The 13,759-nt window shown below is 39.5% G+C and overlaps 1 protein-coding gene and 1 long non-coding RNA gene across 3 annotated transcripts in view; both read left to right on the top strand.

Annotated features, from left to right (window-relative positions):
- LOC102206747 (kinesin-like protein KIF23) overlaps nt 1-8,302 on the top strand; it is a 13,789-nt gene extending 5,487 nt beyond the window's left edge. Inside the window, exons 8-24 of one of the 2 annotated variants that reach the window (XM_013910098.1) lie at nt 240-284; nt 969-1,081; nt 1,348-1,469; nt 1,575-1,677; nt 2,119-2,198; nt 2,280-2,399; nt 2,489-2,648; nt 3,879-4,040; nt 4,146-4,312; nt 4,391-4,564; nt 4,801-5,040; nt 5,662-6,030; nt 6,262-6,495; nt 6,689-6,777; nt 7,597-7,666; nt 7,762-7,832; nt 7,930-8,302. In XM_013910098.1, coding sequence (XP_013765552.1) covers nt 240-284; nt 969-1,081; nt 1,348-1,469; nt 1,575-1,677; nt 2,119-2,198; nt 2,280-2,399; nt 2,489-2,648; nt 3,879-4,040; nt 4,146-4,312; nt 4,391-4,564; nt 4,801-5,040; nt 5,662-6,030; nt 6,262-6,495; nt 6,689-6,777; nt 7,597-7,666; nt 7,762-7,832; nt 7,930-7,945 — 2,335 coding nt within the window. In that variant the 3' untranslated portion in view covers nt 7,946-8,302. The remainder of the gene's footprint in view (nt 1-239; nt 285-968; nt 1,082-1,347; nt 1,470-1,574; nt 1,678-2,118; nt 2,199-2,279; nt 2,400-2,488; nt 2,649-3,878; nt 4,041-4,145; nt 4,313-4,390; nt 4,565-4,800; nt 5,041-5,661; nt 6,031-6,261; nt 6,496-6,688; nt 6,778-7,596; nt 7,667-7,761; nt 7,833-7,929) is intronic. The other variant, XM_005730069.2, reaches the window with a different exon arrangement.
- A 3,251-nt stretch (nt 8,303-11,553) lies between these two features.
- Nucleotides 11,554-13,230, top strand: LOC102207390 (uncharacterized). Its single transcript, XR_311661.2, has 3 exons — nt 11,554-12,052; nt 12,300-12,366; nt 13,053-13,230. It is a non-coding gene; the product is annotated as an uncharacterized LOC102207390 (long non-coding RNA).
- The last annotated feature ends 529 nt before the right edge of the window (nt 13,231-13,759 follow it).

The following is a 13,759-nucleotide window of genomic DNA, read 5'->3' as shown; positions in this document are numbered from 1 at the left end:
TTTCACATTCTGTCTCTCACAGTTGAAGTGTACCTCTGGTGCAAATTACTGACCTCGGTCATCATTTTAGGTGGGGGAACTTGCACAATCGGTGGCTGACTAAATACTTTTTTGCCCCACTGTATGTGGATCATGTTTTATCTCATTAGAGTAATAGAGTAAAATATTAGGTGTAGTTCAGTTTATTTTCTATTGCAGATTAGCCAGGAGACAAAACTGTTGTCTTTTCTTTTTACTAGGTGGAATGGTGGAGGCACACCAGTGCGCCAGAACACCGAGTTGATGTATGTGACCAGTGAATATTTGTTAGCAGCCTGATTTTTAGCTGAGCTTCTGCTGTTGCATACAAATGTGCAAAAAAAAGTAACCTGTCAGTGCTGGAGACATTTCCTAAGTTTCACAGATGTTTTTGCTGTCATAAAAAAGAGTTTTGATGATTTTTTTTTTTTTTAATAATAGTACACTGACTATATTTTTGGGATGATTGGTGTGCAAAATTTGAAGCTTCTCTTGCTTTTGAGCTCAAGTTATCAGTTATTTTGTCTGCAAATAATTGAATTGATTATTAAAATAATCAGCTGTAGTCCAAAATTCAGAGTTACGTCATGCAAAAAGTATAAATCTGGGAGCACATTCAGTGGTAAAACATATGTATTTTGGACACATTCATTCTGAACCACGCACAAACCATGTATAACAGAGCTGCTGATGGGAGGTAATGTCTCCAGTGTTGATGAGTGTTACTTTAGCCTTAAATCCTTATATTCCCCCTGCTGCTTTTGGTGTTTGTTCTGGCAACGCTGAATGTTCTTACATCTATTTGTGATGCTTTATGACTGTAACTGGTTACTTTCTGTGGCTGGAAACAACCAGCATTAATGTCTTCGACTCCCTGCCATGCTTGGTATGCAACATTTTGCAGATTGAAGGAAAAGCAGTTCCCTAATATGATTATTTTCTAAATGCAGACCGCCTCAGTCTAAAATCCTCAGAGAGGATCAGAATCACATCATGTATGTGGCCGGTTGTCTGGAGGTTGAAGTCAAATCTGCCGAGGAGGCTTTTCAAGTGTTCTGGAGAGGTGAGTTGTTTTCATATAAATATAAAGAAAAAATAAAGTACCCTGCAGTGATGATCGTAGATGTGACTGACCTGGAATTGCTGCCCTCTGGGTTCGGCTCTGGCCAGTAAATGACCTCAGTTAATCTTCTCTCTGAGCAGGCTGTTGAGGAATGTGAATGCTCAGTATGAGTTTTGTGTCTGAAATAGTTTGGCTTTTAAATTGTGCATGAAAATGTCTGGAAAGAAATGTGGTTTTAGAAATGGCCTGTACTGTGTTTTTTCCAGGTCAAAAAAAGAGGAAGGTTGCGAACACCCGGCTGAATAGAGAGTCCAGTCGCTCCCACAGTGTGTTCATTATTAAACTGGCTCAGGCGCCTCTTGATGCAGATGGCGACAACGTTCTCCAGGTCAGCTAAAACTTGAACCAAATTTCCCCACACCAGAGCCCTGTTGGTAACATACTTGGATAAACCATAATTGACAAATATTTTTCTTCTTAATTTGATTGTTAGGATAAGAACCAGATAAGTGTTAGTCAGCTGTGCCTGGTGGACTTGGCAGGAAGCGAGCGAACTGGCAGGACAGGGGCAGAAGGCACTCGTATACGTGAAGCAGGTTTGTTAATATTTAAATCCTTATTTTGGACAAGTTCGGTAAACTTGAAGCAGAATTGCTTGAAGTTTTGAATGCAGTGGTGACCTTTAATTTAGATAATGCTCCAAAATAATGGACATTATAAAAGTGGCTGCTGATTTGTTATCAGTTACAATTTAGCCAAAAGTGTCCTAAAAACGTATTTTTATTCCAGAAGAATATGCTTAAAGTAGTTATACTTTACAAAACAAGATCTAGAAAAAAAACACACGTATGTCTGTTAACAGATTACCTGAATAGTAGTAGTTGTCCCTTTCTTTTATTCATATATGACTTATTTATGTAGCATACAAGGGCTGTCTCCTGCTGGCCATCTGTTAAGACAAGTCTGTTTATATACAAGCCTATGGACTTGGATTTAGCTGGGGTTCATTTGAGCTTTAACCACTTTTTGCCTTTCAGGTAACATAAATCAGTCTTTGCTGAATCTGAGGACATGCATCGAGATACTTCGAGAAAACCAAATGTGTGCCACAAACAAGGTATGTGTTGCCAAACTGAAGATGGACTTGGATTTCATTTCCTGATAAAATATGTATATAATTGACATTTTTCTCTTCCAGATGGTCCCCTATCGAGACTCCAAAATAACCCACCTGTTTAAAAACTACTTCGATGGAGAGGGAAAAGTTAGAATGGTTGTCTGTGTCAATCCCAAGACTGATGACTATGAGGAAACCCTGGTAACTTGACCCTGCCCTCTTACTTTGTTACTTTTTAATTACCCCCCTTTTCCCCCCCCTGACATATAACATGTGCTCTGTTTGTGCAGCTGGTGATGCGGTTTGCAGAGATGACCCAAGAGGTGGAAGTGGCCAGGCCAGTGGACAGACCAATCTGTGGCTTTACTCCAGGCCGTCGTTATAGAAACCAGGCATTCAAAGATGAGCTGTCTCGCAGATTGGAAGAACGTGGTGGCCCCATAGATCCTGGTATGTGTGTGAAACATCCTGTTAATCAAAAGATTAGCTGAAATGTCAGAACACTCAACCTTTTAACAAGAGCAACACCAAGTGTGTTTTCCACTTCTGCTAATTGTTGTTATATTCACTAATATCATTGGACACATTTTTGTGTGCTTCTAAATTCAGATAAAACCAAGGTTAAGCTGGATGGCATTACCTTGACCTTCAGTAACACTGTGAGGAATCTTGGGAGTAATTTTTGACCAGAATATGTCCTTTATTGCACATATTAAACACATATGTAGGACTGGTTTCTTGCATTTGTGCAATAGCTCTAAAATCAGAAAAAATAGTTCATGCATTTATGACTATGACTCTTGTAATTCATTATCAACCGGTCCCAAAAGCTCCCTGAAAAGCCTTTAGTTGATCCAGAACTCTGCAGCGAGAGTGCCAACACCAACTCAGAAGGGGGCATATTTGTTTTTGCGGAACCAGCTCCCAGTTTGAATTTGAGATGCTGTCTTTCTGCTTTTGAGATTAGGCTTAAAACTTTCTTATAGTTTGGTATTCATCTGATGACCATAAACTGTCCCTTATTATGCTGCTTGGTTATGCTGCAGTAGGCCTAGACTGCTGTGGACTTCCCATGATACACTGAGCAATCTTCTTCACTTACGTCTTTTCACTCTCTTCCACAGCACATCTTTTATGCTGTCTTCCTCCCCTCATCCCCTCATTCCTATTCCTATTAAATGGAAGTTTTCCTTCCCACTGTCATTAGTTGCTTGTGAATTGTATATTAAATGGCCAGAAATGTCAGGATAAGGCATCATTTCTCTGAAATTACAACAATGATTTAGATGATACTTCAAAATAACAGCTCAAATAAGATGGCTGCACAGTGGCAGCTTTTACATTGACTTTTCATTTTATCATCTCAAGGAGAATTGTAGTTGGGGATGGCTGTAACTCAGGGGGAAGAGCAGGCCATCTGCTAATCGGAAGGCTGGTGATTCGAACCCTGGCTGCTTCAGTCTGCATGCCAAATATCCTTGGGCAAGTTCTTTGGAAACACAAAACATGCAAATTAACAGACAAGCCAAACTCTTGCAAATGTAATTTCCATTAAAATTGAACAGAATTAATCTGAACTACTACTGTGTAAATGTTTTAATAGTGGAGTATTGTGTGTGATGATAATTATTAAAAACCACACAATTGCTTTAAGGACTTGTGATTCCTTGTCTTCTGTAGACATGCCTGCTGCTGCAAACACTCTGATCCTCAGTCTCCCATCTCTACCCTCCTGTGAGCTGACTGACCCACATGATGACATCACGCTGCCCAGGCTGATTGAAGCCCTGGAGAACAGGCAGAGGATCAAGCAGATGCTGATGGAGGACTACAGTAAAACAGGTGTCTGTTCTCATTTTAGCTCACCTGATACTTTTTGGCTTTGAAAGATCAGTTTTTGAATAGTGTTCTTTCTCTTGGCTCACATTTCTCTTGATGTTATTTCAGCCAACATGATGAAGCCTGTGCTCCAAGAACTGGATACCAGCCTAATTTCCAAAGACAACTTTATTCAGGAACAAAACAGCAAACTGATAGAGAAAGACAAAATCATCCAAGGTAACAAGGCAGAGATTGAACGTTTAGAGAAGAAAACAAAGATGCAAGAACACAAGGTGGGAGACTAATCCATTCACGCTGCAGATTTAAAGGTTGTCACTTTTTTTTCTTTAATATTAATGTCTCTGTTTCAGATTGACGTCCTGCAGAAAACAACTAAAATCTTTGAAGATGGCAAGCGCTCGCTGCAGCATGAGCTGGAAACCAGAGAGCAGAGGCTTCAGAGAGAGCTGTCAGAGAAGAGACGCATGGAGCAGCGCATGCATGGCGTGATCTCGGACACCCAGTTCAAGTGGGAGAAAGAATGTGTGAGTTTCAAATATCTTTTTTTCCTTTTATTCAACAATGTATAGATTTCCAATAAAGACCACAAACAAAAAAAGGCCTACTTTGAAATGTGTGTAAAATTTAGATCTTACTATCAGTTTTGCAAACAGCCCTTGTTGGTCATTGTTTTAGTCTTTATAGTGGAAGCTAATTTGTCTTATTCAAGCAACTTGGATAATATTGCATTTGAACATTTTGCAATATCCTCACTGTGCAGGAGAGACGTGTTAATGCACTGCAGCTTGAGATGCAAAATAAGCTGTGGGTGAAAGACGAAAAGCTGAAGCAGCTCAAGGCCATCGTGACAGAGAGCAAGACTCCAGGTCGCCCTGAACCTCCACCCCGTCAGACGCAGCCACAGCCTCTACCACAACCACAGCATCAGCCCCGTTCTCAGCGACCCTCCAAAGAGGACCGCCTGCCGCCAAAGAGATCAGCATCACCCTCACCTGTCCCTGTATGTTGTGTTTAAAAACCATAATGATGAATGGTATTCTGCCCATTCAAAGTTAAATTCTACTGCACTCGTCTCTCTTAATCTACTAACATCACTAATCCCAGTGCCACAGCAGCAGGCAGGTTATAATAAACGCCTCATGCATATGATCATGTAGTCCTTCAGCAATTAAGTACCACTGTGAAACTGAGGAAATTACATTCCTGGTGAATGTGTAAGAGTTATTTTGATGCTGTAGATTTCTCAGTAGGTTGGTCTAAATTTATTGGTCTGAATCTATAGTTTTAAAAATCAAAGATACTGAATTTACAACAAATAAGACAAACTGTAAAATGAATTATGTTGCAGATAAATTTGTATCAACTCACAGAACATTTTAGCGCCTTGAGGCGACTTATGTTGTGATTTGGCGCTATATAAATAAAATTGAATTGAATTGAAATTGAATAGCTCAGCTTAGGTAAATATACATTTCAGTGTTCATGTTTTTCACCAGGTATGGGGAAAAACATGATCTTTGTACTTTACATAAAGTGGTTGCTGCATTTGACTACGTTAGACTGTGAATGTATCCCGTTCCTATAACGTCTAATTTTTGCATGTCTAACTGTGACCATTTAGTCTTTCCATTTCACTCTCCAGTGCCCAGTCGATTCCCCTCATGTCAGTCCAAAGCCAGAGTCACAGTCAGGCAGTGCTGCTAGTGATGAGGAGGATGAGACGAACCCAAGGCCCACCTGCCCCGTCCCCAGCAGAAGTACCTTTTTGTCTGTGGCTAGATCTGCATGTGAGGAGCAGGCAGCTCAGGACAGCATGCAGGGTTACAGTTCCCCTAGTACACCCACAAGAACACCCACAAGACCCCAGGCCTCAACGGGCACTTCAGTCAGCCGGGCCAGGAGGAGAGCTGTGTGCTTGAGCAGAGTGGATGAGAGAGACTGCTTCCCTTCCCCTTCGTTTCATGTAGACCTAATTGAAAGAAGATACAGGGTCAGTGAGTTAGCTAAAGGCAGCAGCATGAGGTTGTGATGTGTCAGGATTTTGGCTCCTACAAGTTTAGGGTGTGGGGTACCCTGCCCCCCAAAATGTACAAGTTTTATGATTTCTTTTGTCAAGCTTTGTAATGCTTTGTCAAGTTCTGTGTTTTTGTTCACTTTGGATTTAAAAAAAAAAAAAAATTTCTTTCCCCTTTTTAAACCGTTTTCCTGTTGATCTGTTCAGACGACAGCACCAGTACGCCCGCGTCACCGTCGTTCCCGCTCTGCTGGTGGGGAGAAGTGGGTGGACCATAAGCCATCGTCAAGCATGGACTTGGGCACAGTTTTGCAGCCGGTCATCCCCAACGCCATCCAGGTGTCTGCACCCAGCGAGAAGGCTCTGTCCAAGTGTGACAGATACGTGCTAACGCACCAAGAAGTTGCCTCCGACGGCGAGATACAGACCAAACTTATAAAGGTCAAGTATGCAGCACAGCATATTACTGATATTCAGAATGATATATTTGGTTACACTTCCTTACTCATGCAGACATTTATATTAGCAAGTTTTCAGCAAACCAGCAGCATATTTGCCAACTTGAGTTTGAGTCAGTGTGGTTTTGTAACTGTTTGTTTTACACTTTGCTCTTCTTTTTGTTTTTTTTCTTTAGGGCGATGTCATTAAAACGAGAGGAGGGGGACAAGCTGTCCAGTTCACTGATATTGAGACACTGAAACAGGAGCTCACTACAGTCCCAAGGTAATAATAATTTATAACCTTAACCCAAAAAATATATATATATTGAAATGTTTAATACAGGGCTTATACAGGTGCTTGAAATCCTGGAATACACTTGAATTTTAATATTGTCATGGTTTTTTTTTTTTTTTTTTTTTTTTTTTTTTTTTTTTTTTTGTGGCATATAGGAAATAAACATCAGTATCTGATGAGACGACTTATTCTTATTTTTTGTGTGTTTGGTGCAGTTTTCTTGTTTTGTTTTGGGTTTTTTGTTTGTTTTGTTGTTTCTCAGCAGGAGATGAATATCTCGAACAAGTTGATTTATTCACATTTGCACATCTTAATTTTTAAGTGAAATGTGCATTTTGAGTTTATACACTTATAAGGCAACCTTTTCCTTTTGCAGTATTTTTGTGTAGTGTTTTTCTATGTTTTAACAAAAGGGGAACAAAGGCATTTAATAACAGGATAACAAAAAAACTGGATTTGCCTTCTGTGCTGGCCTTGTTCTGTCTGGTATCCAGACAGATACCAGACAGGAACCGGTATCCAGTTTCTGTCTGTCTTTGACTGAGATCAACTTGACAGCTCAGTTGAGCAAAGACACATCCCTTATTCTATGACAGCAGGACACAGCATCGGACATTTTGATTAGCTTATTTCACTACTGTTGTCAGTTTGGTATCCAGTTTAAAAAACAAACAAACATATTAATATTGTTAATAATTGTACATGCATTACCTAACGTGCCTCCTGAGTCTTACATTTTTTAAGTTGTTAAATATGATTCCAAACTGCTGAAGGTGTGCTAATGTTTTTACGTATCAATCTCTGAAGGAGGAAGAGGAAATCTTCAGAAGGCGTGTCAGCCAGTGGAGATGGAGCTTTGACTGATGTGGAGACGAGGGTAAGCTGATTTAAAAAATTCTCCTCAGATTCGAAGCTGAGCTATTCAGAACACTTGCAAATAGATTTAGGTCCTAATCTTTTCCCTCTTCGCAGTGCTCTGTGGCTGTGGCGATGAGGGCTGGATCAAACTTGGGACCTGGGTTGGAGCATCATGCAGTCATCAAGTAAGCTGTCAACTTTCTGCATTGCCTCTGAGTAAAGTGTAGTTTTCACTCAGAATACATAACTACAGATTGTGATTCACTCGGTTTTCTGTTACAGGCGCAGAAAACCCTAAAAGCTGCTAACAGATCAACAGTAACCACTCCCCTTTATCCTCACCTGGCTGTTGTGCAATAGTCTGACCTCTGTTTTTATATTTAGTTCTAGTGATGATATTTAAATGCTTTCCATGTTTTTATATAAATATGCAGAAGAGTATATACATAGGTCACCAAAGCATTGTTGTGTAAAATAACTATCTATTTACTCAGATATATGCATCTTTAGTTACTGTGGCTCTACAGCTAAACAAAATTGTTTTTGCACACATTTTACTCTGCTCACGAGTTATTGTAAAACCTCCACAGTAATGATTTTTGTCTCATGTATACAATTTGTCTGATTTTGGTGAATTAAACTGAGCTTCAAGTTTGGAAAAAGTTTTTTTGTTTTCATTTTATAATTTTCTCACTTTTCTTCACTACACTGAAAAAAAATGCAATAGAGTGGTTCCTGAATTTGCATATAAGGATTTTGTGTATCCAGGTTGACTAATTTGAAGTTCCCATCTAAACGTAATTTAGTCTTTTAATGCTAACATATTCTGTAAGGATGTTCAGTCTATTAGATTAGAGCATATGTTCCGCTGCCCCTCAAGTGCTATAAATGGCAAAGATATGGGCACATCACTACAGTTTGCAAATGGGAAATGGGTAGTGTGTGTGGAGGTGAACACAGATATGAGGAATGTGGGGATAGTGTAGGATAAATGCAGTAACTGTGGGGGGCAGCAAGGGGTAAGTTATGGGGTTGTTAAGTCAGAAAGAAGGCCATGGAGGTCAAACAAGTTAAAGTAGTTCACATCGTAAGTTACACCGAGGCTGTCAAGAGGGAACAGAAGGCACAGGAAGAAACAGGAAAGGCTCAACCGATGTCAACATCAGATTTCGTACAGACACATGGAACTCATACAGGACTGACAGTGGAGAAGATGATTTTGTTTATTGCCTATGTTATAAATTGCACAGATCAAGAAACACAAAACAGAAACTTATAATAATTGTGAAAGGAGCAGAGAGGTCTTTTGGCATTAAAGATATATCTCGGGAACATATCAATATAAGACTTGGAGGAGAGGGAGATGAGAGGACAGTATGATCACTGTGGAACGCCACAAGTTTGATTGCAAATGGACAAGGGCTCAAAGGATTCATCAAAAAATGCGAAAATAAATCATCTGTATTCAGAAGACCTGGCTTAAACCTACTCTGGATTTTGTTATTAAAGGTTATGATGATGTCCGGAGAGATAGAAATGAGGGTAATGGAAGAGGGTTTGTAAAATTTGTAAAGCAAGGAACCCAATATAGAGTCCTAGCTATAGGAACACAGAATACTTTGTAATGAAAATCTGGTCAAGATATAGTAGCATCAGAGTAGTGGGGACTTTAATGCACACAGCACATTATGGGGTAACTGTAAGGATCAGAATGGAGCAGTGATTGATAGAGATTAAAAAAAGAAAAATGTGTGTCTGAATGATGGAAGTGGTACAAGAGTGAAAGTTGGAACAGGTGCAGAATCAGCAAGTGACATTACATTAGTGTCACACTCATTGGCAGGTATTTATTCATGGCAGGTAATAAAAAAAAAAAAAGACAACTGTAGGCAGTGACCATTATCCTATAATGACTGAGATAGAGCTGAGTGTAGAGAAACATGACATAGGAGTGTGCAGAAGTGGTGTTTCAGTAATGCAGATTGGGATACATTTTGATTAGTTAGTGAAATGCAAAAGATTGATATGAATGTTGGGGTTGATGATTTAAATTATTCTATTTGTAAGGCAGTTTTAGAGGCAGCAAACTGGGCGATAAAGAGGAAAGAAGGGAAAAGAAGATTGTATCTTGTTGGACAAAGGATTGTGATAAAGTGATAAAATAAAGCTTTTAACATATTAAAGAGGAATCGCAGTTTTCAGAATTTCATTGAATATAAAAAATAGTAAGAAGAACAATTAAAAATGCAAAGAGGGACTTCTGGAGGGGTTTTTGTAATCCAGTAGGGAGGGAGAATAAAATACACAATGTTTGGTCAATGATTAGAAGGATGAATGGTATAAAAAGGGAGTATGGATATCCAATCTTGAGAGATGGAAAGGCAACAGCATTAAAAGATGAGGAAAAAGCAAAACCTTTGTTAAAATCCATAGTTCAGGCAATGCTAGTGGAGAAGGGCGAAGTGGAAGAGAAATGACAACCATAGAGAATAAGGATTTACTGAAACAAGTAGAAGATACAGATGGTTTATTAAATATTACTTTTACAAAGTCAGAATTGAATCGAGTTCTTCGGAAATCCAAATTATAAGCACCGAAAAAAGATCAGGTTTGCTATATCATGATAAACCATCTTAGTGAGTCAGCTAAAGATCTTTTGTTAGAGTTCTATAACAGAGTTTGGGAGGGTGGAAAACTGCCGCAAAGCCGGAAGGAGGCAGTGGTTGTGCCCATAGGTAAACCAACAAACGATGGTAAAAATCCAGGAAATTGCAGACCTATAGCTTTAATATTTAACGCCTGTAAAATAAATGTGCAGTTAATAAGACAAAGACAATATTTATTTCTACAAGGAAAAGAGTTGGTGAGGAAGCCAAGCTAAAGTAATATGGTGAAGAGTTAGAAAGAACAAGTAAATTTAAGTTTCTGGGATTGTGGCTGGATATAACATGGGCTGTACACATTCAGAAAATAGTGGATAAATGCAAAAAGGTATTAAATATAATGAGATGTTTAGTTGGGGTGGACTGGGGAGCGGATTGGAAGTCTTTGAGGGCCATACACACTGGGTTGATTAGATCAGTGTTAGATTATGGATGTGTAGCATATAATTTTGTGGCTGACACAAGTCTTTTAAAGTTAGACTTCAGTCAGTATCAGGCACTAAGACTCTGCACAGGTGCATTTAAAACAACCTCAACAGCAGCTTTACAGGTAGAGATGGGTGAGATGCCACTAGGAATCAGAAGAAAACAGCTAACCCTCAATTACTGGGCAAATCTACAGGGACATGGACAGGATCACCCAACACAAGAGGTACTGAAACCTTGCTGGGAGGAAGGGCATTTAGTTTAAACTCACATACAGGTTTACATTGACCAGTATTATAATTATGTACAAATATATACAGATGCATCAAAGAATACAGCCAGTCAAACCAGTGTTGTTCTGGAGTTTAAAGTCAAAATAGGGAAAAGGATCAATGATGAACTGTCGGAGAAGGAGACTGGAGAAATGCTCACAATTCTGTTAGCTGTTCAGTGGATAGAAGACATGAGGCTGTTACAATCAGTCATTTGTTCAGACTCAAGCTCGTCATTGGCCAGTTTACAGTGTAGCCACTCGGAAAGTAGAGCAGATGTTCTAACAGGAATTCAGGAAACACTTTACATAATACAAATGATGGGACTTACAGCTGTCTTTTTATGGATTACGGCTCACTGTGGAGTAAAAGCAAATGAAATGGCAAATAGAGCTGCGAAGGAAGCCACAAAACATGGGGTAGTTGACCTGGTTATTAACTTCTGTAGGACAGAGATAAAGAGTATTGTAAGGCAAGAAATGAAGAAAAGACGGGAAAACAGTGGGAGGGGGAAAGGAGGGGACTCTCCTATAAAATTTAGCGGAGAGTAGGAGAAATGAGAACCACAGGAAGGAGTAGGAGAAAGGAGGTGGTACATATCGTGGTCATATCGAGAATAAGACATACTGGTTTGAAAACTACACTGTTCATGATAGGGAAACATAATACAGGGAAATGTGACTACTGTGGAGAAGAGGAAACTAGAGAACATGTTATATTGTCAGAAGTATCAGGTGGAGAAAAGACAACTGACCCGAAACCTCAGAAACATAAAAATGAAGCTAGATCTTATTGATTTACTGCAAATGGTCTCAAGAAGTGAAAGTTATCAGGCCTTAATTCAGTTTTTAAAAGAAAGTAAATTGTTTGGGAGGATTTGGGGTTTTTTTTTTGGTGGCGGTAATGCATCCTTCAGTTGTTTGCCAACCGCCAATCAAATTTAAAAGAAGAAGAAGAGGCGTCGAGGTGGAGGGACGATTTAAAACTAGACAAATAGAAACGGTGAATTCAGCATAAGTACCACGTTACAATGACGAGAGAAGTGTAAGTATAGGTTTATATTATATATGTTGCAGGCAGGCTATATTGTTTGTGTGTATTACCCTGTCACTAAATGGTGAATTTAAGTTTAAGGAGTTAACAACGGACGCTGACGCTCTGCTTTACTGTTAGCAGGGGGCTAATTAGCCATCTAGCAAGTGGCTTTGTTAGCCATTATAAAGTAATTAATTGTTAACGCTTACGCTTCTGTTTGAATTGTGAATGACTTTGTATTTATTTACTTTTACAGGAAGGTTAAAACCCCCAGCAGGCCTCCTCCAAAAAAACCCTCCAGCAACCAGACGGACCCAGTTGGGGTGAGTGTCCCTGAATTCTTAAAGGTCAACTTGGCAGACAGCACAGATGTGAATCTCATACATTCCACTGGGTGGGAAAAAAATTCCAGTAAGGGAATGTTTAAACCTAGAGTGGAGTCATTTACTGACAGAGTGAAAATTCTTTTGGACAGTTTCTCTTCAACCTGAATGTGAGCCCACAGTTTCGTTCTGCAGCCATCAGTTTTCTTCCTCAAAGGCAACAGATTTAGACTTTTTCATCTGGAAGAGTTTTATTGAGAGGAGTGCCACCTGACTGCCATCTAACTGAGGTTTTAAACTTTAAGACAGCAGTGAAACCTGCTATGATGTATGGTTTGGAGACAGTGGCACTGACAAAAAAGATGGGAGGCAGTGCTGGAGGTGGCAGAGTTAAAGATGTTAAGATTTTCATTGAAACTGACCAGAATGGCCAAGAATAGAAATGAGTATCAGACAAACAGCTCGGCTTGAGCTGTTTGGAGGCTCCAAAATAACCCACCGGTTTAAAAACGACTTCGATGGAGAGGGAAAAGTTAGAATGGTTGTCTGTGTCGATCCCAAGACTGATGACTATGAGGAAACCCTGGTAACTTGACCCTGCCCTCTTACTTTTTGTCTTTTTAATTAACCCGAAATTTTATTTATTTATTTTCTCCTGACATAAAGGAAATGCTCTGTTTGTGTAGCTTTTGGTGCAGTTTGCAGAGATGATGCAAGTGGAGGAAGTGGCCAGGCCAGCGGACAGACCAATCTGTAGCGCTACTCCAGGCCGTCATCATAGAAACCAGGCATTCAAAGATGAGCTGTCTCACAGATTGGAAGAACGCAGTGGCCCGATAGTTCCTGGTAAAAAAAAAAATTAATACTGTGCTTTTTATTTATTTAACACCCTGTTAATCAAGTGATTAGCCTAAATTTAGGCGCACTGAAGTTTTACACTCAACCTTTTAAACAGAGCAACACCAAGTGTATAATGAGGGTTTTTTCCACTTCTGGTAATTGTTGTTCTATTTAATAATCCACTGGACACATTTTTGTGTGCTTCCAAATTCAGATTATATAGCACCTTTCAAGACAAAGATCACAAAGTGCTTCACACAGAAATGTAGGACTGCTTTCCTTGCGTTTGTGCAGTATCTCTAAAATTAGAAATCTCCTCTGTCAGAGGGATGCTGAAAAGTTACTTCATGCATTTATTACTATGACTCTTGTAATTCATTATCAACTTGTCCCAAAAGCTCCCTGAAAAGCCTTCAGTTGATCCAGAACAGCGAGAGTGCCAACAGCATCTCAGATGAGGGCATATTTGCTTTTGTGGAACCAGCTCCCAGTTTGAATTTGAAACACCCTCTTTCTGCTTTTAGGATTGGGCTTAAAACTTTCTTATAGTTTG

This window comes from Pundamilia nyererei, unplaced genomic scaffold, assembly GCF_000239375.1.
Source record: "Pundamilia nyererei isolate P.nyererei 1_Seehausen unplaced genomic scaffold, PunNye1.0 scaffold00035, whole genome shotgun sequence".
Taxonomy (NCBI): Eukaryota; Metazoa; Chordata; class Actinopteri; order Cichliformes; family Cichlidae; genus Pundamilia; species Pundamilia nyererei.
This window is presented reverse-complemented; position numbering and strand designations above follow the sequence as displayed.